General features: G+C 42.0%; 1 protein-coding gene and 1 long non-coding RNA gene across 4 annotated transcripts in view; one reads left to right on the forward strand and one right to left on the reverse strand.

The window, feature by feature from the left end:
• LOC111775953 (uncharacterized) lies at positions 1-8453 on the forward strand. The gene is made up of 2 exons (XR_011424058.1): positions 1-173; positions 3516-8453. It is a non-coding gene; the product is annotated as an uncharacterized lncRNA (long non-coding RNA).
• LOC100146576 (asparaginase and isoaspartyl peptidase 1) overlaps positions 6710-23172 on the reverse strand; it is a 21374-nt gene continuing 4911 nt past the window's right edge. For 2 of the 3 annotated variants that reach the window (XM_023654206.2, XM_023654205.2), the window contains 5 exons: positions 16669-16811; positions 15936-16093; positions 8853-8971; positions 7903-8013; positions 6964-7315 (listed from right to left, as the gene is read on the reverse strand). In XM_023654206.2, the coding sequence (XP_023509974.1) occupies positions 7110-7315; positions 7903-8013; positions 8853-8971; positions 15936-16093; positions 16669-16811 (737 nt within the window). In that variant the 3' untranslated portion in view covers positions 6964-7109. Of the gene's footprint in view, positions 7316-7902; positions 8014-8852; positions 8972-15935; positions 16094-16668; positions 16812-23172 lie in introns of all 3 variants that reach the window. The other variant, XM_023654204.2, reaches the window with a different exon arrangement.

Consider the following 23172-nt stretch of genomic DNA (forward strand, 5'->3'; position numbering starts at 1 on the left):
GGGCTGGAACCTTTTCTCTCAAATAAAATGAAGCCGCTTCCCAGGGAGGCCACCGCAGAGGCCTTCAGCCTGAAAATTCGGGTGCAAACACACTGGTGGGGCACTCAAATACAACAAAGGCAGACATGCTGCTCTCCCAGGAACTGGCTGCCTGTTCTCTGAAGCACATCCAAGTAAGGACTTGGGGCTGGGAACGCTGAGTGTGTGTGGGAGATTCAGCTCTGCAGGGTGCCCCGCCCTGTGTCCTGACCATTTCTGCTTGAGAGCAGTTGACAAACATGCTGAATTTCTAAGGAAGACGAGGACAGGGTGGGAAATGGCTGGGGGGAAGCCGCAGAATCTTTAGTCATGAGGCATGCAGGGTGTGATATCTGTGCAAGAGCCAGAGATAAGACGAACAGAGATGGCTGGGAAGACTGAGGAGGCACGGGCCCGAAAGGCAAGATCTGGGGTGAGGTCACCAGGGAAGCATGGGGGCTCACAGTGAGCTTCGGGTCTGGGGGGGACGGGGTGCTGAGTGGGCCCAGGCGAAGGGACGGGAGCAGACACAGGGAGGAAGGGAAGAGCGTGCCCTGGTCTTTCTTATTTTTTAAATGATTAAATACTTGGTACCTGAATACAATGTTGGGAGAGAGATTTCAGGAGTTCAGACCCCCAGGGATCTGGCAGTAGGTAGACGGTGGAATGTTGTTCTGGAAGGCAAGAGAACCCTAGCCTTTGTTCTCTTCCCACGGTAAATAGTCCTGGGTTTGACGTGACTGGTATCCACCTGCTCTAATTAGTAAATACTTCTGAAAACTGCCCTTTGCCCAAGAAGCACTTGGGGTAGCTCTTGCTTACTGTGTGGTCGGACAGGCCTTGGGAAAGGCTGAAGGTGAGCGCAGCTGGGAAGGACGTGACCTGGGAAGAGGTGGCCCGAGGAGGCCCGAGCAGGAAGGGTGGTGGGCCAGTCCTTTCCTGGAGGCTGCACAGGGTGAACCCGCTCCCCACCTGCTCTCTGACTCCAAGTCACTCTTTGCCAAACTTCTGGGTGGGGCCTTGGGCTTCTGGTACAACCCACGTTCCCCTTTCCACACCTTACGCCCAGCTGTGTTCCCACAGCCCAGCAGCATAGGCTGCTGCTGCAAAAGGGACATCAACATTTCTGTTTGGAATGGTGGCCTGGCACCCCGCCCTGCGATGTGTTCCGGCCCAACGCTCACCTGATCCCACAGGAGGCAGCCTGACCAACTGGGAAGGTGTAACATAGCCGGGCACCCAGCGCTAACATTCGACAAGTCAGAGTGGTTAAAAAAGGGGCAGGACTTGTTAGAAGAGACCAAGGGGCATAATCACACTCCAGGCAGGGACAGGGTTTGACAAACCTGCCGTCAGGGCCCATGCTGAGGAAATGGGAGAAATCTCAATACTGACTATTACATAGCTGAGTTTACTGACATGGAAAGGTGGATTTTTAACTGAAACAAAGTTTGAAAAAACATGTACGGCATGATCTCATTTTGGAAAACATATACATAATATATACTTTGAAAAAGATCTGAAAGAATATACAACAAGGTGGTAATATTGATATTCACTTGAGGGATAGGAAATCTTTACCCCTATTTTTTTCTTACTTTTGGTGATCTATGTTTTCTCATGCATTTAAAACTTTTCGCTATTTTTATTTTTTCCAACTTCTACAATACACATATGCCCCTTTTATTTTATCAGAAGGCTATTTTTAACTTAAAAATGTTTAGTAAAAAATTGCTACCCTGCAAGGTAACAATCCAGGGGCTGCCTGCGCCACGGCTCTCGTAGCAGAGCCTCAGACCTACAGGATGGGAAGAAACAATCTCTTTGCTCCCTTGCTCCCAGCCAGAGCTTAGAACCCAAACCCCATCCAAGCTCTGCACGGGATCCAGAAAGTGCTCATAATTACACAGCAAAAAATATAGTTAATTCTGAGATCAGTGAAAAAAAGAAGATTCGAGGCTAGTTTCCTCTGTCAACCCAGGCCACGCCTGGCCCCCACCTCTCTCATTGTCTGAAAATCCAACTTTAATAGAAGGTTGGGGAAAAAAAGCAGAATTTGAAGGATAAAGTGGTCAAAGCGTGCTGTTCCCTCCTGCTTCTCACCTGGGGCACGCACCTTGGTTCTGGTGGGCATTGGGTGCCATGAGTGATAGGACAAGGACTGTCATATCAAGGACACAGGATTGGAGAACAGAGAGGCTGAGATAAACCTGTTTAACCTGCGTGGAATAAACTCCAGTTTCTCTAGGCCTTTTTTCATCTTTCAAAGGGAAGAATCTTCCCTGTGCCTCCCCTTGCACATTTTTAACTTCTCACAACAGACGAGCTATATGCGACTATGGCTTGACTGTGTGTGTGTGTGTATGGACGTGGGGCGGGGTAAGGGAGAAAGGCTGCTTGCTCACTCAGTGGTATTTAGACTCTGGATGGAACCACTAATGGGCACCCACACCCAATCCTGGCCTCAACCCTCCCTGTGTTCCAGGCGCAAACCTCCTCCCAACCCCATTCCTAGGCCTGGTTTCACTGCTGTCCTTCAGCCCAGCACCCATTCCTTTCTGGGTCGTGCCTACGCCTATGGAGAGAGGAGGATACCTGTGTTTTTCTGAGCTGGATAAGCTCTGTGGGGGCACTTCCTTGCTTTGGCAAAGTTGCTACAAAGTCTGAATACAGTGATGGTTTTGTGCAGAGGGGAAGGCTGACATGAGGACTACAGAGGAGCAGGTGTGGGGCTGGAAGGACGGTGTCCCCCACCAGCTTCCCCACACCCCATCCATTTCCGACGAGAGGGCCACTGACGAGGACTGAAGTGCGTCCCATTCCACCTTCCTTTCCCCAGAGTTTATAATCTCTCATGCTAGAAAGGAACATGTCTAGAAAGGACATTATTCGAGAAAAACATTTATTGTGCAACAGCTACATGTTTAAGGCTCTTTCCTCCAGGACTTTTCTCTCCAGCTCAACACGGTGGGCTGACTGCAGCATCTCCTGCTCGGGCAGACATTCGCTCTCAGCTCTGGCCTCTCTTGTGCTCCTTCTTATCCCACCATTTTGGCAAGTTTAGGCCAAACTACGATTTATCTGTATCCTGGCTGGAAGGAGCAACCGAGGGCAGAGGCTGGGGCTGCCTGAGTGAGCTCTCCTCGGGATCCCCAGCACCTGGCGGCAGGAGCAGCGTAGGCTTCAATTGTTTTAACCGTCAAGACATGGTTGATTTTGATGGGTTCTGTGGGGCATTTGCTAGTGTTTTGGACAATTCTGCTATAAAATAAACTGTAGTATTTACGTGAAAAGGAAAGTCAGGAACGGGAATACTCTTTTGGTTCCAAATTTTCTGAGTAGATTGTTCTGATCCAGACTCAAGATAAACGATCTCCCCTATGGGCTGTGGAAACCGTTGGACATTTTATAGTTTGCTGCCCTCTTGTGGCATAGAAGTGACAAAAAGACTGCCATTGTCTTTCAGATAATATCTTGCTCATTTATTTGTTCCACAGATAGTTACAGAGCAGGTCACCGGGCAATGTGTGGGGCAAAAGACAGAACCACACATGGTCTCCGCTTACGGAATTCCCAGGCCAGTGGAGACGACTTTCACAGAACCAAGGTCCAAGGGCAACAGTACACACCGTGGCTTGCACACAGGGGCTGATGTTCCCTTACCTAACGGGGCTGGGGCTGCCAGGCCCAGGAGGTCAGCTGGCCCCAAGCTGAGACTCCAGCAGTCTTTGATAACTAGTCACTTCCCTCGGGAATGGCGGACCTGAGAAGCGCAAAATCACATCCTGCACCTGGCCTCCCGAAGCCCCCTCCTCCCTTCTTCTTCCTTATCTACTTAGTGATCCTTACTTCTCCAGAGTCTCGCCATTTCCAACCCCTAATGTGATTCTGCTTTGCCTCCTGTCATGGGCTAAATTGTGTCCCCTCAAAATTCACATATTGAAGCCCTAACCCCCAGTCCCTCAGAATGTGCCTGTACTGGGAGACAGGGCCTCTGAAGAGGTGATTAATTTCAAACTAGGCTGTTAGGGTGGGTCCAGTCCCATCTCACTGACATCTTCAGGAGGAAATTTGGCCACAGATGTGTATAAAGAAAAGACCGTGTGAGGACACGGCGAGAAGGCAGCCTCTGTGAGCCAAGGAGAGAGGCCTCCGGAGAAAGCAGACCCGCTGACACCCTGGTCTCGAGACTTCCATCCTCCAGAACTGAGAGAAAATAACTTTGTTGTTTAAGCCACTGTCTGTGGTATTTTGTTGTTGGCAGCCCTAACAAACTAATGTATCTCCTAACAAAATACTTACTTCTAAAGGACAGTCGGTGCATACTGAAGTTTTCAAGGATATTAACACGCAGACTCCCTGCTGGGCCTGGCCACAGTTTCTGTATTTGCCCACAGGATCCCTAAGGCAAACACTGAGCAGTTGTCCTTTTTTTTTTTTGAGGAAGATTAGCCCTGAGCTAACATCTGCTGCCAATCCTCTTCTTTTGCTGAGAAAGACTGGCCCTGAGCTAACATCCATGCCCATCTTCCTCTACTCTATATGTGGGACGCCTACCACAGCATGGCGTGCCAAGTGGTGCCATGTCCGCACCCAGGATCTGAACCAGCGAACCCCAGGCCGCCGAAGCGGAATGTGCACACTTAACAGTTGAGCCACTAGGCCAGCCCCAGCAGTTGTCCTTTGATTTTACTTAGTCTTCATAGTAATCTGTTTTTTAAATTGTTTTTTTTAAAGCTTGGTACCTGAGCTAACAACCGTTGTCAATCTTTTTTTCCCCTGCTTTTCCTACCCAAATCCCCCCAGTACACAGTTATATATTTTTAGTTGTGGGTCCTTCTAGTTGTGGCATGTGGGACGCCACCTCAGCGTGGCCTGATGAGTGGTGCCATGTCCATGCCCCGGATCCGAACTGGCGAAACTCTGGGCTGCCAAAGCGGAGTGTGCGAACTTAACCACTCGGCCACGGGGCCGGCCTCCATAGTAATCTATTTTATAGATGAAAAAATTCTTAGACGTTAACTTGCCCAGGGTCACCCAGGTAGTAGGGAGAAGCAGGATTCAAACTCAATCCTGCCCTCAGGGGCCACCTCTTTCTCTCTAGTTTAGAGCAGCTGACATGGCCCAGGGAGGGTCACAGGACAGAAGCTAGAACTGTGCCACTGTCTGGCAAACTCCAAGAAGACTGGTCCGTAGACCCTGCTGATATCTGCAAATGGTGGTTGGGTTTCCTCCTTAACCCATCCAGAAAAAGCTCAATTCTTTGTTTTTGGTGAGGAAGATTGGCCCTGAGCTAACATCTGTTGCTGATCTTCCTCTATTTTGTATGTGGGATGCCACCACAGCATGGCCCGAGGAGTGGCGTGTAGGTCCACACCCAGGATCGGAACTCATGAACCCTGGGCTGCTGAAGTGGAGTGTGCAAACCCAACCACTATGCCACCAGGCCGGCCCTGAAAAAGCTCAATTCTTTTAAAAAACTCTCAAATACACTCCACAAGGCAGGAAGCAATCATATCCATATCCCACCTGTACCTTGGAAGGTCTCTCTAACTAGCACACCTGTCTGAATTGACAGACCAAAGGAAACTCTTGTACATTCTGGTCTTCGTCAACAGTGACTCCTAACCACACTGTTATTCTTTCAAAATACATTTTATTAGTGGCACATGGAATTTAAAGTTAAGCAATTTCTTTCCAGAGAGAAGATAAGCCCTGACAGACTAAAAAACTGAGCAGATATGTCACAGCAGAAATACCATTTCCTGTGTAAAGAGAGATTAATAGGAATACGCTCCACCAAGGAAATTACTTTCTTCACCATGCTGACCACATTGTACACACACCTGATTCAGCTGGGGAGGACCCCACAGCACTGGACAGTATGAGAATGCCTTAGGTCACGGCGTCATCTCCACATGGATCGGCCCTGCCTTGTGGCAGGAGAGGAGAGCGGTTGCGAGCCGCGTTCCTCACTATGAGGACCCAGAGGGTCTGCGGCAGGTGGAGGCTCTGGTCAGCCGTGCTGGCTGCTGGGAAAACAGTAGGTGAGCAGACTTGTGTGTGAGCCCAGGAAAGCCCTCAGACTGGAAGGAGAGCCACAGTATCCATTGGGACCCTTCATCTCCAGACTAGAGAGCTACGGGTTACCAGAGGGTCCCCTTAAAGTGTCTGGAAACATGTCCATATTAGCAAGTTAGAGAAGATCTCAACTTTCTTGGAAGTCAGTTTACCGTCTCACAGATTCTTTTCCCCGCTGTCTAAACGGACTCTGCGACAGGCTGACGTGGCGGTTCACCTGGACTTCTCCCACTTGCTCTGCTGCTGCTCCTGTCTTACTTTCACATCCCTCCACTGGGCCCTCCCCTCCCCTCCTGCCCCTCCCTGGTCCTGTGGGAAAGTCTGCAACCAAGAGAGCCTGGGGAGTCGCTCTCCTCTGGATCCCACAAGCCTTTCAGGCTGCAGCTCCCGTCTCTGCCGCGGGTCTCCCACCTCCAAAGGGCACTGCCCGCACTAGGCAGCTCCTGCCGTGTTACGATCACGTCACTTCTTCTTTCTAACCTAAGATAAGGGCTCAGCTCGCGAGAAAGGCTCAGCAGAGTCTGTCATGCTCACTAGTCTTACTTTGACCTTAATACAGACATTTCCCTCATCACTTCAGAATCCACCCCTCAGCCAAACACATATATACTTATTATTTTAAATTTTATTTTATTGGGATCATACTGGCTTACAACTTTGTGTAAATTTCAGGTGTACATGACTATGTTTCAGTTTCTGTATAGACTGCATCATGTTCACCACCAATAGTCCAGTTTTTACCTGTCACCATACATATGTGCCCCTGTACACCTTTAGCCCTCCCCCCACCCCCTTCTCATCTAGTAACCACTAATCTATTCTTCTTATCTATGTATTTGTTTATCTTCTACACATGCAAAAGCACTCAGATACTTACTGATTAAGGCAACCAAAGGAGTGATAAACTGCAGGCTTTTTCCATTTCTACATCTAATTGATTAAGCTGAGTCTCCACACAGGAAGCTATACTTGACCTCCAAGCTAGCATCTAGAATACAATCTTCCAGGGCTTAGGGCAGGTCAGTGATACTGGTGTCATCAAGATAAATTCCAGAGTGCAGCTTGCCATCCTTGACAGCTGCCCAGGGCATGGACGCAGAGGTCCACTTTACTGCCCAGTCTCCTGCTTTGCTGACCAAGATGACGCCACCTAAACCTTTGAGCTTCGACTTCATATAACCCAACGAGATATCAGCAGCCTCTTCCAACGTCTTTCCTGAAAACACGGTTGAGAAACATACATTACTGAAAGGAATCTGATGGGAAAATCATTTGCAGAATGGAAACCCACAGCGAATTAACAAAGACTTTTAGTAAATAATTCTATTTGAACGCTTCAGAGAAGGATCCTCACATAAAAGACCCTCCTTGCACTGAGACGGAGCCCTCGCACCAGCCTGGGCAGAGCGCCCGGTCTCCCACACCCAGGCTCACAGCCTCTCTACTGCTCCCTTCTCCCAAGATGCACAAGACAAATGGTATTCTGTTCATTCCTCTGCCCAGTTTTTGATCAGGCTGTTGGTTTTCCTGTTGAGCTGTACAAGCTCTTTATATATTTTGGATATTAACCCCTTATCAGATATGTGATTTGCAAATATCTTCTCCCAGTTGGTGGGATGACAAACGATATTCTAAATGCTTTTCTCCAGATCCTAACAGAAGGTGGGAAGGAGCCAAAATAGTGTTAACCTGAAAGCAACATCTATAGCAAACAAGAAAGGGACGATTTCACATACTTCTGCATCTATTTATAAACAGCTTCTCTTCACTCGTCTTTGGAGAGGATGAACTTGTTCTACGTACCCTGTTCCATGTGGAAGAGAGCGAGTCTGGCCAGATTCACCTTCATGATGCTTTCCCCGTGCCCCGTCGTTGAAACGGCTCCAATGTCATTGTCAGCATAACCTCCAGATCCTGCTCAAAGGCGGCGACGGTGCTGAGTAGCAGTAGTCAAGAAACCCAAACACATATTACAAGTCTAATGCTACATGAATATTAAATCCCAAAGAGTGCAACGCGTAGACGAAGATCAGATTAGTAGCCACGACCTTGGGATGCACAGGTGGACTAGTGAGCACCATGTGACGACCCTGAAATCAGGAGGACGAAGGAGCCTCATGGACAAGAGGCCTGACCTTTCAAGGAGCAGCTACACCAGGACAGCCCCTCCTTTGCCCCAAAGCATATCTACCCAGTCTGCACAGAGTGAAACACATACAGCCCCCACTGACCCACTCCTGGGAATTAGATAATGTGCTTCAGTGTTAATGCAAAGAACATTTCGATCTGTAATATCTCTGTAGAAGCAGTGTGTCTCTTTCATGCCACTCAAATATAAAAACTACAAACTTAAATTCTGTTTTCTTTTCACTAACTTGACCTCATGCCTGGGAATAGGTTTTGTGTACTTGGTCCTTTGGGAATAAGTCTGCAGATGCTGCCATTGTGGCTGGAGAGGAGACAGGGGCACTATGGGGCAGCTTGGGGGCATCCCCCATCTCCCTCCCAGGTCACCCCAAAGACGTACAATCTAGGAGAAACAGAGAGCTGAGTGCCCTCTGAAACGCCCTCTGAAATCAGTGCGTGCCCTAAACAACTCCTTCCAGTCCAACTGCCACTCCCAGAAATCCTGAAGCTGCCACCAAGAAGAGGAGGGACATGAAGAAAGAAAGACAAGGAGAGAGGGGCAGAGAATCGAGGATGAGAACTTGTGGATAGGGGAAGTGGGAGCAGTAGCCATCCAGCAAGCCCACCTATACACGGTGTGTCCCCTACTCGGCCGACCATTTTATTAACGATGCCCCCCGTAGAGGTTGCATAAGCCACGTTTCCTCTGCAGTCCAAGGCAACAGCACCCACAGTGCCCAAGTTTCTGCCAAAAATAAACAGCAAAAAGTGACAGGCTGAAGATGAGAAACACTCCCACAAGTAACAGTGTAGCTTAATACCACTCAAGTTCCCCATTGTATGTTAATGGCAAACGGGACGCATTTTGATGCCAACATTCCTGGGTCTAGGGGAGGGCAAAGCGAGTCTGCTTTTTATTCCTCGTCAGTCAGATTGAGAGACATTCTGTCAGGCCTCAACTTTAAGAGCACATCCACTCCCAGCACCATCATTTTCTAGCTGTGTGACTTAAGTTTTCTTCTCTGTGTCTCACTTTCCCATCTATAAAATGGGAAAAAATTATTGAGTGCCTCTCACCCTTGAGTGTGCATAAGAATCCCCTGGCTCCCCCGGAGATCCTGAGCAGTGGGTGCAGGGTGGGACCCAGGACCCTGCATTTCTGACAACCTCCCAGGTGATGCTGATGCTGCCCGTCCATAGACCCACTTTGACTGTTTCATGGGGCTTGTTGTAAAGATAAAATGTTAGCTGTTTCCCTCACATTTTATTATAAATTTTCAAGTAAAAAAGAAGAAATTGTACGAGAGTCATATACCCCCCACCTGCGCTCTATGATGAACTGTATTTGAGGCACCGTTGTGAGCGCAGCGACACAGCAGTGACCTCGACGGACAGAGTCCCTTCTCCCGTGGAGCTTGCATTTGGGACAGAGGATAACAGAGCAATCAAAATTTCAGGTTTAATCAAATAGCAATAAAAACTAAGATGACTACAACAGAATAAGGGGAGAGTGGCGGTGGGGAGGTGCTGTTTTATATAGGGCCTCTCTGAAGGAAGGAGGGGTCAAGCCATGCTGATTGCCAGGGAAGAACGTTCCTGAAGCAGGAACATGCTGCCAAGTTTACAGAATTTCAAGGCCACTGTGGTTGGAGACAATAAGGCGGGGAGAGTGTGGGAGGGTCAGAGGGACGGCCAGCAGCCACATCATGAAGGCTTCGACAGGTGGGGTGACCATCCCTCCTGGTTACCCAGGACAGTCCTGATTTACACTTGTTGTTCTGGCTCAATTGACAGTGCCCCTTTCATTCTCAAAATTAAGTTCCAGTTTCTGTTTTTTCTTAAGATCATTTCTTCCAACAGAAATGTGGAGATGTGTTCACCAAAAAAGCATACAAAAATGTTCACAGTAGTACTATTTGTAAACAACAAACTGAAAACAACACAAATGTCCACCAAAGGTAGAGTAGATAAATTGTGACAAATTCATGAAATGGGATACTATAGTGCAACGAGAATAAACTGCTATGTGCAACAAATGGATAAACCTCAGAAATATCATCATCAAAGAGGGCACCCCAAACCCCACACACTATAGGATTCCATTTAAATAAAGTTCACATACAGGCAACACGAAGCCACGGTGTTAGCAGTCAGATGAGTGGTTACCTTGGGGGAGGCTCGCGAATGGAAGGGGGCACAAGGGGCAGCTTCCGGCAATGTTCTATTTCTTGATCTGGGTGGTGATTACATGGGTGTGGCCACAGTGAAAATTCATCAAGGAGTGCACCCACGATTAATGTACTTCTGCATCTATGCTATACTCCTACAAAAAGTTTATCTTAAAATCATTATTCTCACTCTTGTGTTGACTGAAGGAGACAAGCATGGAAATAGAGACGTCAGGAGGCTTGAAGAGACAGTGGCTTCTTAGGGTGGTTCCAGTGGACAGGGTGAGAAGCAGGCTGGACTGGGGACATTTCGAAGGCAGAGTCGATAGAATTTGCAGGTGGACTGCATGTGAGAGAGAGAAATCACCAACAAGTCTATGGCTTTTGGCCTCAGGAACTGAAAGGATGCAAGAACCATTTACTGAAGTGCAGAAGACCATTAGGAACAGGTTTTTGTTTTGTTATTGGTATGTGTGGAGGGGGTCAGGTGGAGAAATAGAGCCCAGTTTGGGACGGAAGCCAGAGGTACCTTTTAGGCAACCACATGGAGAGAGTGAGCCGCAGCATTCAAGGGGCGAGAAGGAGAAATCTGCTCATCTGTTTAGAAGAAACAGGAACCCTACCTTCCATCATTCACAAAAATCAGCTCCAGATAGCTAAAGACCTAAATACAAAACACAGAACAAAATTCTTCAAGAAAATCTAGGTGAATATATGCCTCAGAGTGGGGCTACCTTCTAAGTTACAAGAAGACTCTACAAGAAGAGGTAGCCTACATATTTGTTTACAAAAAAAAAAAAAAACCCTCTTATATGGCGGAAATATCACAAGCAAGATTAAAAACAACAGATTTGGGAAAAGTTTTTAACAGCAAAGATAGCCTTACGATTGATAGGGAATGAAACAACTAAAGAGAAAAAATGATCATAGGACAAAAACAGGGAAACTAAAAGAAAAGAATGACCCACAAACAAATGGAAAATGCTCAAACTTGTTAGTAGTCAGGGAAGAGCAAAGTAAACCGACACTGTCATCCTTCTTGCACCAGATAAGGAAAGAGGTACTCCCAGTCACTGCTGGTGGCAGGTCCACCCTTAACATTTGCAAGGGGTCCAGGCAAGAATACAAATGCAGATGGAGGCCCAAACACCAAATGTTTCATATTTAGAAGTCATAAATATGTTCTATCCTCTTACTGTGATAAATGTATCTTGAAAAGTATTGTAAAGCTATGGTTTTCATATGACTGAAAGCTGACAAACTACCAGTGATGACAATTTAATTATGATGAAGAATTATCACAGAAGATATTACATATTTTAATTTGATCATATAAATCACAATCATTTATGATAGTCATTTTCATCATCTCTTAAGCAGTATTTAGATCCATGCAGAATATCTTAACTTCTTTCAAATTTCAATGATGGTATATTATAAAGAAAACTGAAAACAGCAGTATCTTGTTGCATTCTGTTCAAATCTTTCTTTGAATGGTACTATGCTTTGATTTATAATGAACAGAAAAAGAGCCTCTACAGAAACTGTTTTGGGGATTTTTTTATAGATGAATCTTTCCCTTCAGCTTAGGCAAATAGTTGTTTCCTTGTTTCAATTTGCTTATATTTTATTGGAATGTCATTTTTCTTGTGTATTTAACATGCATTTTTGCTTTTGTTTTTCTAAACTTTAAAAAAAAATTTAATCCTTTAAAAGTGAAACAGCCGAATTTTTTTAAAGCTTTTGTTAAGCTTATCGATAGAAATGAACAGTTCACACTAAAGAACTGCAGACAGTGCAAATGCACCATCACCTTCACCTTCTGCCACAGTCCAGGACTTGCTCCTTGAGGGTCGTTTGTGGTTCTGCTCGACTCTTCTATCTAAATTCAACTTAACGACCCTAACAGCATTTCGTTGGTATTCCCTCCATGAGTCTGAAAGTTTCATCAAGCTGTTCCATCTTTGGGCCTATCTAGAAAATCGCGTTAATGGATGCTCTACTGTCCCACAACGTCATTATTATCGGCACAGCGGAGGGCCTGTCTCCTAGAAACAAATGCAAACTGTGAACTGCACATGTCACATAGAACATCTCTGGATTCTCGGCCAAACTTCGTACTTATTAACCTTTTATTTACCAACCATATTAGCTCCATTATCACAGGCTCACCTTTGACAGTCTTTTAAATGTTAGTTTTTCGACATGTCTTCTGACCGTGGTACATTCTAGTTGAACTGAGTATTTTTTTTTTAAATTACATATTATTTTATCTCTTGCTTTCTTACCCATTAAATTCATCTGTTTGAATTCTCTATCCCAGATAGTGATCATTAGTTTCAATATTTTTTGTCCTATTTACATGTTTGGCGTTTTATGAAATTTTGAAATAATTTTTACAAAACTTAGAAATTTTCTGTTGTTTTCTGCAAACACTGTGTTGGTGGTGCTATGAAAAGCATCGTTAGGCTTGGCTAAATATTGGACACATTGTATTATTCTTTCAAGAACATTACGTTGATGTTTTCTATCTTGGCTTTCTCCAGCATCATTTGTTGTTTATTCAGTCTTTTCCCCCCAGTGCTAACTGTGTGTGTGACTCTTCGTCATTCTCAACGAAGTCTCCTTCACTAAAGAACACGAAGCTGCAGCGATTTCATCTGAACTGTTCAAGTTATGGACTTGATGAGAATAACAGCCTCAACAATTTTCATTGTTTTGATAAGTAATTAAATCTTCATTGAGCAAATAATTTGTAATGTCCTGTCTGTGAATTTTATGTGAATCATCCTGGAAGAAGACTGCTTACTTTTACTGTTTTGTTTTTAAAAATGAAAGCAGACCATTTCTTTGAAGAGTTTTTTGCTTCTTTTTTCCTTTCAGCTTTTTTTTTCTTTTGTGAGTTCCTCTTAAGTGTTCTTTTTCTATCAAAATCTTGACTTACGCTCATTTTCAACAATCTAGGGATTAAAAAGTAAAATGGAATTATATTAAAAGTGTATAAAATTAGAACATATTTTCACCAAAATTAAGAGCAAATTCAAAAAGATAAAAAAGCAATTTTCAGATATAATTTCACAAAGTTAGTTTTTTCTAAATTATACAAAATTATTAATATTAAAGTCAAAATATAAGTTACAATTAATGAATATTATTTAAAAGCTGAAATTTTTAACACTATTGAAAATTTAACTAAATCTTCTAAATATTCCTGTAAGAATAAAACCATTCACAACTCTAATATTCAGTGTTCATTTAGCTGCTGATATAAAGAGTTGGTTCTGCACGCAGGTTCTATCTAGACCTGTGCTGTCCAATACAGCAGCCACTAACTACATGGGTCTCCTGAGCACTGGAAACGTGGGCAGTCCGCAGTGAGATGTGCCGGAAGTGTAAATTACACATCAGATTTTGAATATTTAGTATCAAAGAAGGTAAAATATCTCATAAATAATTTTTTATACTGATTACACGTTGAAATGATCATATTTCGGGTATACTGGGTTAAACTTAATATTAATCTCACCTGTTTATTTTTTTTTAAATGTGGCGACTGGAAAACTGCAGATTGCCTCTGTGGCTCTCGCATTTCTATTGGACAGTGCCAGTCTAGACCTACACATACACAAATTCAAGAGTAACAGGCATCCGCCCTCACGTGCAAGTCTTCCAGATACTGTACTATTCCACAAATGCCTCCAGAACCATAAATTGAAACATGTAGAGAAAATGGGCACTGGGCACGACTGGGAAACGACACTTCATTATGCAAGAATTTATTTGACAGGTTAATTTGTCTTTTTCTCTTACCTAAGTCCTTCTGCTGTTCAATTCTTCCCTACGTTCCAAAGCAGTGTCCATTTCTGATGTCAGCAGGGGCACAATCCATAAACCTTTAGACTTAGGTGGCCTTTGCTTCCAAGACAGAGCAAGAGATGCAGAGAAGCGTTTTGCTGGGGGCTGAATGATGTTAGTCACAAGGGCAGATGATGAGGGTTATGGGTGATGCTGTGCCACTGCTGAGTGACAGAGATGCCACATGTATCTGTAATAAACCAACTGTTTTGTGTATTTGTGATATGAGGGCCTTCTAAAGTGCAGGGCCCAGGGAAGGAGCCCCTCTTGCTTAAATGTAAAAGTAGCACTGGCTGGTGGAGATGTGTTGTTGCAGAATTTTTGGAAAGCAATGTGGCAACATCTATGAAAATGTACCTGAACCATTGATGAAGCAACCCCATTCCTGTGACTCTAGCCCACAGGTACAACAGCACACTTGGTAAGGTTATCAACAGCCATCAACACACGGCCAATCTTGGAAAACAGATTCTCAACCCGGGGAAACATCAGAATTACCTGGGAAACTTTTTCCTAATACAGCGGCCTGGTCTCTCTACCTCATATATTAAATTCCCTGGGGAAGAGCTCAGACATGTATATTTTTAAAAAGCTCCCCAGGTGATACTAAAGTGTATCTCTGGTTAAATTACAAATCTAAAAAAGTGCACAGAGTCAACAGATTATGTTCCATTATAAACTCCTGGGCCATATTCAAATTTTACTTTTCAAATTTTCTTTAAATAAGGGGGCTTTTATTTGGGATTCTGAAATCTCTAACAAAGAAAACTGTAATTCAGAACATATCATTAACTCAGACTTATCAGAGTTTACTGATTTCTCTGCACTATGAAAGAGTGCTTAAGTAAGATCACAGGGTACACTAGACCACAGAGAACCTGTTTAGTCTACAGTAGTCCCCCCGATCTGAGGGGGATACATTCCAAGACCCCCAGTGGATGCCTGAAACTTTGGACAGTACCAAACCATATATATACCATGTTTGATAAAGTCTAATGTATAAATTAGGTACAGTAAAAGATCCACAACAATAACTAATAATAAAGTTGGCTTTGGGGCCATTATGAAGTAAAATAAGGGTTACCTGAACATAAGCACTGTGATATCATGATTGTCGCTCTGACAACCGAGACAGCTACTAGGGGACTAATGAGCGGGGAGCGTACACAGCACGGACACGATGGACAAAGGGATGATTCACCTCTCCGCAGGACAGGGTGGGAGGGCGAGAGATTCCTCACACTACTCAGACTGGCGTGCAAGTTAAAACTTATGAATGGTTTATTTCTGGAATTTTCCATTTAATATTTTCAGAGTGCAATTGACTAGGGGTAACTGACACCACTGACAGTGAAACTGTGGATAAGGGGGACTCCTGTACTTAAGACAACAAACTGATCAAGAAGCGTCCAGATAGTTAACACATTAACACAAGGCATTCTCTTACTAAATTATGTTGGAGAGGAACTCTGGTAGCCTAATTCAAGTTGCTATTCACAGGAGTAATAAATGAGGTTAAATTTAAGAAAAGAGCAGTTTTTCCATTATTTAGTGTGAATTATTTTGTATGAAAACTGAAACTACCAAGTGATATTAGATTTACTTAAGAAATGTATATAACCAGATATCTGTCAAACTTTCACACTTGAATAAATCCCAAACACATGAGCCGCAGATGACACTTACTTTTGGCAGTCTAATTTCTGAGCATCTTTCTCATGCTTCTCCTTTGCTAGGAGTTTTATGTTTCTCTCTGTTACCAACTGCTTTCCAGGAACCTCTGGAATCCCCATGGCTGCTGCAAATTTTGCTGCACCTTGATCAGTCAGAAAGCAGTGAGGTGTCTAGAGCCAGAAAGAAAGGGAAAATGGTTAGTTTTTTGAAAAAGTTAAAATCTTTTTCATTGTTTGAAAGGTGTAGAAATAATTACTTCTCTGGGTACAAAGCCTCAAAAATGCAGATTCCACTGGCTTGCTTTTCCGGATGTTGGAACCAGCTTGGTCCTCTGAGTTTTTGTATTTTTAAAAAAAACTCAAAAATGGTGGAATAGTACTAGGAATGTGACTTACGTATGACCTTAAATTTAGCGAACTTAATCCATTTTTATTTGACACATGCTATTGAACAGTGGGTGTGTTGAGTTTGTGTGTGTTATACGTGTGGAGAGAAGGCTAAAGAAAATACAGGATAACATGAAAACAAAGTAATCACTGGTTAAATGATTACTATTCAAACTACATTGTCAACAGAGTCAGAATCTTGGCTTAGTCGAGAAACTTAAATAACACGGCTTCCATTCTTTTATATAATTTTAGGAGAACAGTGATCTCAAGTATTTCCTACAGTCAGACCCCTTTTAGTCACCAGAGTACACAAGTAACAATTCCATAGGAGAAGGATGCTTTATTATCACATATACCTTTTCCATAACAAGCCGCGCAAGTTTAATGGGATTTGCTACACAGCGGACTGCAGACACGGCTCCTGCAGACAGGTCTTTTCCGTTCATGATACTGGCATCCATTTCAACTTCACCGTCTGTGTTTAAGACAGATCCAAAACCTAAAACCAAAAACAGGTTAAAAAAGAAGAATTAGGAATTTAGAAATAGGTTTAGTTTCCTCTAGGCTGCCTACTTCAATTCATCCTCTACCCCATTACCAGAGGAAAAATTTTTAAAACACAAATCTGACTTGGCACCCCATGACCCACACAATAAAAAGTATGAAGTGCTTTCTGATCTGGCCTCTGACTTACTTTTCTAGCCACATCTCCTCTCCTTGGCTATGCTTTACTGAAATACTAGGTTTCTCTGAAAGTGCCAAAAGCTCTCATTACTGTGTCATTCCTCTTCACTCTTGCACATTCTGTTCTCTTTATCACTAGCACTCTTTCTCCAATATGCCTAGATGATGTCTATAAGTCTAGCTGTTCTTAACCTTTTTGTGCCTGTTGCCTCATCTGTAAAATGGGATAAGAACAAAGCTCAAGAATATTTAAAGGATTATAAAAATATCCAGCAACTAACAAGATAGACTTCACAATGTCTGGTATCCAATAAGAAATTACCAGGCTCACAAAGAAACAGGAAAACGTGACCCATAATGAAGAGAAAAACACTCAACTGACAGTAACAGACCCAGAAACGACACAAATGATAGAAGCAGTAGACAAAGATGTTAAAACAGCTGTTATAACTATATTCCATGTGTACCAGAATGTGGAGGAAAATATAAAAAGGACCCAAACAGAACTTCTAGAGATGAAAAAAAGAAGTCTGAAATGAAAAATACACTGGATAGTATTAACACCAGATCAGACACTGCAGTAGAAAAGGTTTATGAACTTAAAGACACAGCAATAGAAACTATCCAAAATGAGAAAACCAAAAAAGACTGAAAAAAAAAACAAAAAAAGAACAGAGCATCACTGAACTCAGGGACAATTTCAAGAAGCCCAATGTATGTATAACTGGAGTTCCCGAAAGTAGAGGTGAGACAGAGAAACAAAAAAAATATTTAAGGAAATAATGGATAAAACATTTTCAAATTTCATGAAAACTATAAATTCACAGATCTGAGAAGCTCAATAAACTCCAAGGAAAAGAAATATGAAGAAAACTACACCCAGGCATACCATTAGGTAGAGAGGAAAAAAGACAAAATTTATTTCTTGTCAGAAATGATGTAAGCCAGAAGACCATGTAGCAACATCTTTAAAGACCTGAAAGAAAAAACCAGTCATGTTGAAATTCTATACCTGGCGAAAGTATCTCTCAAAAAAAGAAAACAAAGACTTTTTCAGACACACTAAAGCTGAAAGAATTGATCAGTATCACATGAGCAATAGAAGAAATGTTAAAGGAAGTTCTTCAAGCAGAAGGAAAATGACAGCACGTAGCAATCAGGATCCACACAAAAGAATGAAGAGCACTGGAAACGGCTAATGTGTGGATAAGCAGAAATATTTTTTCCCTTTATTTTTAAAATAACTTTAAAATATAACTGTTTAAAAGAAAAATAATAATGTATTGGGCAATTGATAATATACACAGAAGTAAAATATATGATAATAATAGCACAAAGGCCAGGAGAGGGGAAACAGAAGTATGCTGTTGCAGTGTTACAGCACAATGCATGAAGCGCTATTATCACTTGAAGGTGGATGGTGACAAGTGAAAGAGGTATACTACAAACCCTAAAACAACCCTTAAAAAAAAGAAGTCTAGCTACTAGGCCAACAAAGGAGGTAAGATGGAATCATATACAACATTCAATCATTCCAAAAAAAGGCAGAAAGAGAGGAAAAAATAAACAATGAATAGATTGGAAAAATAGAAAACAAATAGCAAGATGACAATTTATACCTAACCATATCAATAATCACATTAAATGTAAATGGTCTAAACATCCCCCAAAAAAGCAGAGATTGTCAACTTGTATAAAAGATAAGACAATCATACTCTGCCTATAAGAAATCTACTTTAAACATAAAGACACAAGTAGTTTAAAAGTAAAAGAATTGAAAAGTTATACCATGACAAAATAAATCAAATGAAAGCTGGAGTCGATATATTTTTATTTATTTATTTATTTTTTTGAGGAAGATTAGCCCTGAGCTAACTACTGCCAGTCCTCCTCTTTTTTGCTGAGGAAGCCTGGCCCTGAGTTAATATCATGCCCATCTTCCTCTACTTTATACGTGGGACGCCTACCACAGCATGGCTTGCCAAGCAGTGCCATGTCCACACCCGGGATCCGAACCGGCAAACCCCGGGCCGCTGAGAAGGGAAACGTGCGAACTTAACCACTGCGCCACCGGGCCGGCCCCTGGAGTAGATATATTAATGTCAGGCAAAGTATACTTCAGAACAAGGAACATTAAATGATAATGAGGACATTAAGCAATAATAAAGAGGTCAATTTACCAAGAAGACAACAATCTATGCACTGAACAACAGCTTCAGAATAAACGAAGCAAAAACTTATAGAACTCAAAGGAGAAATAGAAAAATCCACAATTGCAATTAAAGACTTCACCACTCCTCTCTCAGTAATGAATAGACAGAAAATCAAGATATAGAAGATATGAACAACATTATCAACCAACTTGATCGTATCAAGATTTACAGAACTTTCCACCCAACAACTGCATCCAGTATGTTCTTTAGAAGTGCAAATGGGATATTTACCAAGAGAGACCATCTTCTCAGCCAAAAACAAAGCTTACAAAATTTAAAAGAAGGCAAATCACACAAAATATGTCCTTTGATGGTAACAGAATTAAATTAAAAATATTTGGAAAATCCACAAATATTTGGAAATTAAGTATCAGACTTCTAAATAACCCATGGTTTAAAGAGGAATCACAAGGGAAATTGGAACACATTTTGAACAGAATGAAAATGAAAAGACAATGTGTAAAAACTTGTAGGATGCAATCAAAGTAATACTTAGTGTAAAATTTAAAGCATTAAACGCTTGAATTAGAAAAAAATGATCTCACATTAATGATCTAACGGGAAAAAGAAAAGCAAATTATTCCCAAGACAAGCTGAAGAAAGGAGACAATAAAGATAAATCAATGAAATTTAGAACAGAAAAACAGTAAAAGGAAAAACAAGAAAATCCAAAAAACCCTCCCCAAGCCAAAAGCTAGTTCCCTGAAGCTCACTCAAAGAAAGAGATAACCTGAATACTCCCATGCCTATTAAAGAAGCCAATTTTAGTAAAAACTTTCCTTCAAAACAAAACAAAAAACAAACTCGAGCCCCAGATGGCTTCACTGGCAAATTCTACCAAATATCTACAAAGGAATCATATAATTTTATACAAACTCTTCAAGAAAAACAGAAAAGGATGGCACACATTTCAATTCATATGAAGCCAGCACTATTCTCATATCAAAACTAGACAGATATCATAAGAAAATAAAACTACAGACCAGTATCCCTCATGAATACAGATACAAAATTCTCAAGAAAACACTATCAAATCAAACCAAGCATCAGAGAAGAAAAACCTATCACAACATCACAACAAAGTGGTGTTAATCCCAGGGATGCAAAGTTGGTTCAAAATTCAAAAATCAATCAATTAATATTCACCCTATCAATAGACAAAAGAAAAACGACATGGTATCTCAATAGATGCAGAAAAAGGATTTGATAAAATTCAACATCCATTCATGAGAGAAAAACATCTCAGGAAACTAAGAATAATGGGACCTGCTCAATCTGAGGAAGGGCATCTGTAAATTCCTACAACCAACGTCATACTTAATGGTGAAAGACACTGCTATCCCTCTAAGATTGGAAAAAATGCAAGTGTGTTTGCTCTCACCATTCTTATTCAACAATAAGGCAAGGAAAGAAAGAAAAGGCATAAAGATCAGAGAGAAGAAATAAAACTGTCTTTATTTGCAGATGATACTTACTACATAGCTACAATAATCAAGACAGTGTGGTACCAGCAAAAGAATAGACAAACAGATCAATTAAACGGAATAGAGAGCCCAGAAACAGACCCAAATAAACACTGATCTTTGACAAAGGAGCTGTGATACCATGATTTATAATAAATGTATATTTTGGTCTTTGTCCACAGTTCCTGGCTCACAGCTCCCAAAACCCTTGGTATTTCCTAAAGCATGAGAGCAATGGGAGTATCTTTTGTTACAATATTTGGTCTTTTGTCCTCAGTTCCTGAAATTGCTTTGAAGCCACAAAGGTGAAATGGGTGTCTTGTTACTCATAACAAGCCCTGTTCCACTACAACTGAGTTTATGTTAACGAGGCAACTTTTAGGAATCCCCTAAAGATGGGGGCTGTGCCATAGGAACCAACTATGAATAAAGGGTTGAAACTTTGAGCCCCACTCCCTGATTTCTGGGGAGGAGAGAAGGGCTGGAGGGTGAATCAATCACCAATGGCCAGTGATTTACTCAACCATGCCTAAGTAATGAGGCCTCCATAAAACCCAAAAGGACAGGGTTCAGAGAGCTTCCAGGACAGTGAACCAGAACACTTTAACATGCCACTATGCTGGGCTCCAAACTCCACAGGGACAGAGGATGTCACCCTAGGTATCTCTTCATCTACTTGTTGATTCATATCCTTTAACATCCTCTTTAATACTGTAAAACAGTAATCTAGTGAGTAAATTGGCTTCCTGAGTTCTGCGAGCTACTCTAGCACATTAATCCAACCCAAGGAGAGGGTCAAGGGAACCTTTGATCTATAGCCAGTCTGCCAGAAGCAGAGGTTACAACCTGGACTTGCAACTGGCATCTGAAGTGGAGGGCACTCCTGTGGGACTGAGCCCCTAACCTGTGGAATCTGATGCTATCTCTGGGTAAACAGTGTCAGAATTGAGCTGGATTTAAGACACCCAGCTGGTGTCTGACAATTGCTTGGTGGTACGGAAAAACCCACACCATTGGAATCGGGTGAAGAATCTTAGGAATAAAAGCAATACAATGGAGTAAAAATAAGTCTTTTCAACAAATAGTGCTGGAACAACTGGACATCCATACGCCAAAAACTGAAAGTATACATAGATCTTAAACCCTTCACAAAAATTAACTCAAAATTGATCACAGACCTAAACGTAAAATGCAAAATGATAAAATTCCTAGAAGATAACATGGAAGACCACCTAGACGACCTTGCGTTTGGCTTTTCAGATACAATACCAAAGGCATGAACCATGAAAGAAAAAATTATTAAGGTGGACTTTATTAAAATGAAAAATTTCTGCCCTATGAAAGACACTGTCAGGAGAATGAAAAGACAAGGCACAGACCGGGAGAAACTACTTGTAAAAGACCTATCTGATAAAGGACTGCTATCTAAAATACACAAAGAAGTCTTAACATTCAACAATAAGGAAATAAACAACCTGATTAGAAAACGAGTCAAAGACCTTAACTGACACCTCACCAAAGACGGCAAATAAGCATATGAAAAAAGTCAATTGTATATTCATATACTAGCAATGAACAATTGGTAATTAAAATTTTAAAAAGTAGTCCTTACGACAGCACCAAAATACATGAAATAATTCGGTATAAATCTAAGCTTTGTATGCTGAAAACTACAAAACACTGATAAAAGAAATCAAAGAACATCTAAATAAATGGAAGTATATACTGTGTTCACACACCAGAAGGCTCAGTACTAACATTTCAATTCTCTCCAAACTAACCTGTACATTCAACACAATCTTAATAAAAATTCTAGCAGGATTTTTTTGTAGAAATTGACAAAGTGATTCTCAAACTTGTGGGAAGGGAAAGGGACTAGAGCAGCCAAAACAAACATGAAAAAAATAGAGCTGCAAGACTCTTACTACCTGATTTTAAGAAAAAACATAAAACTACAGTAATCAAGACATTATGGTATTAGTGAAAGCACACACATATAGACAAATGGAACAGAAGAGAGTCCAGAAATACACCCATAAATATAAAGTCAACTGATTATTGACAAAAGTGAAAGGGCATTTCAATGGAGAAAGGATTGTCATTTCAACAAGTGGTGCTGGAACAATGACGCAAAACTGAACCTTGATACACACCTCGCTCCATATACAAAAACTTATTAGCAACGATCATAGACCTCAATCAAAAACCTGGAACTAGGAAATTTCTAGAAGAAAATAAAAGAGAAAAATGTTTGTGTCTCTGGGTTTGGCAAGTATGTCTTAAGATATGACACAAAAAGCATGATCCATTAAAAAAACTGATAAATTGGACTTGGACAAAATTAAGAACTTCTGTTCTCTGAAAGACACTAAGAGAAAGAAAAGACAAGCCACAGACTGGGAGCAAATATCTGCAATCACATACAGGCAGACCTCAGAGATATTGTAGGTTTGGTTCCAGTCCACTGCAATAAAGTGAGTATGGCAATAAAGCAAGTCAC

Source organism: Equus caballus, chromosome 12 (genome assembly GCF_041296265.1).
Source record: "Equus caballus isolate H_3958 breed thoroughbred chromosome 12, TB-T2T, whole genome shotgun sequence".
Lineage (NCBI taxonomy): Eukaryota > Metazoa > Chordata > Mammalia > Perissodactyla > Equidae > Equus > Equus caballus.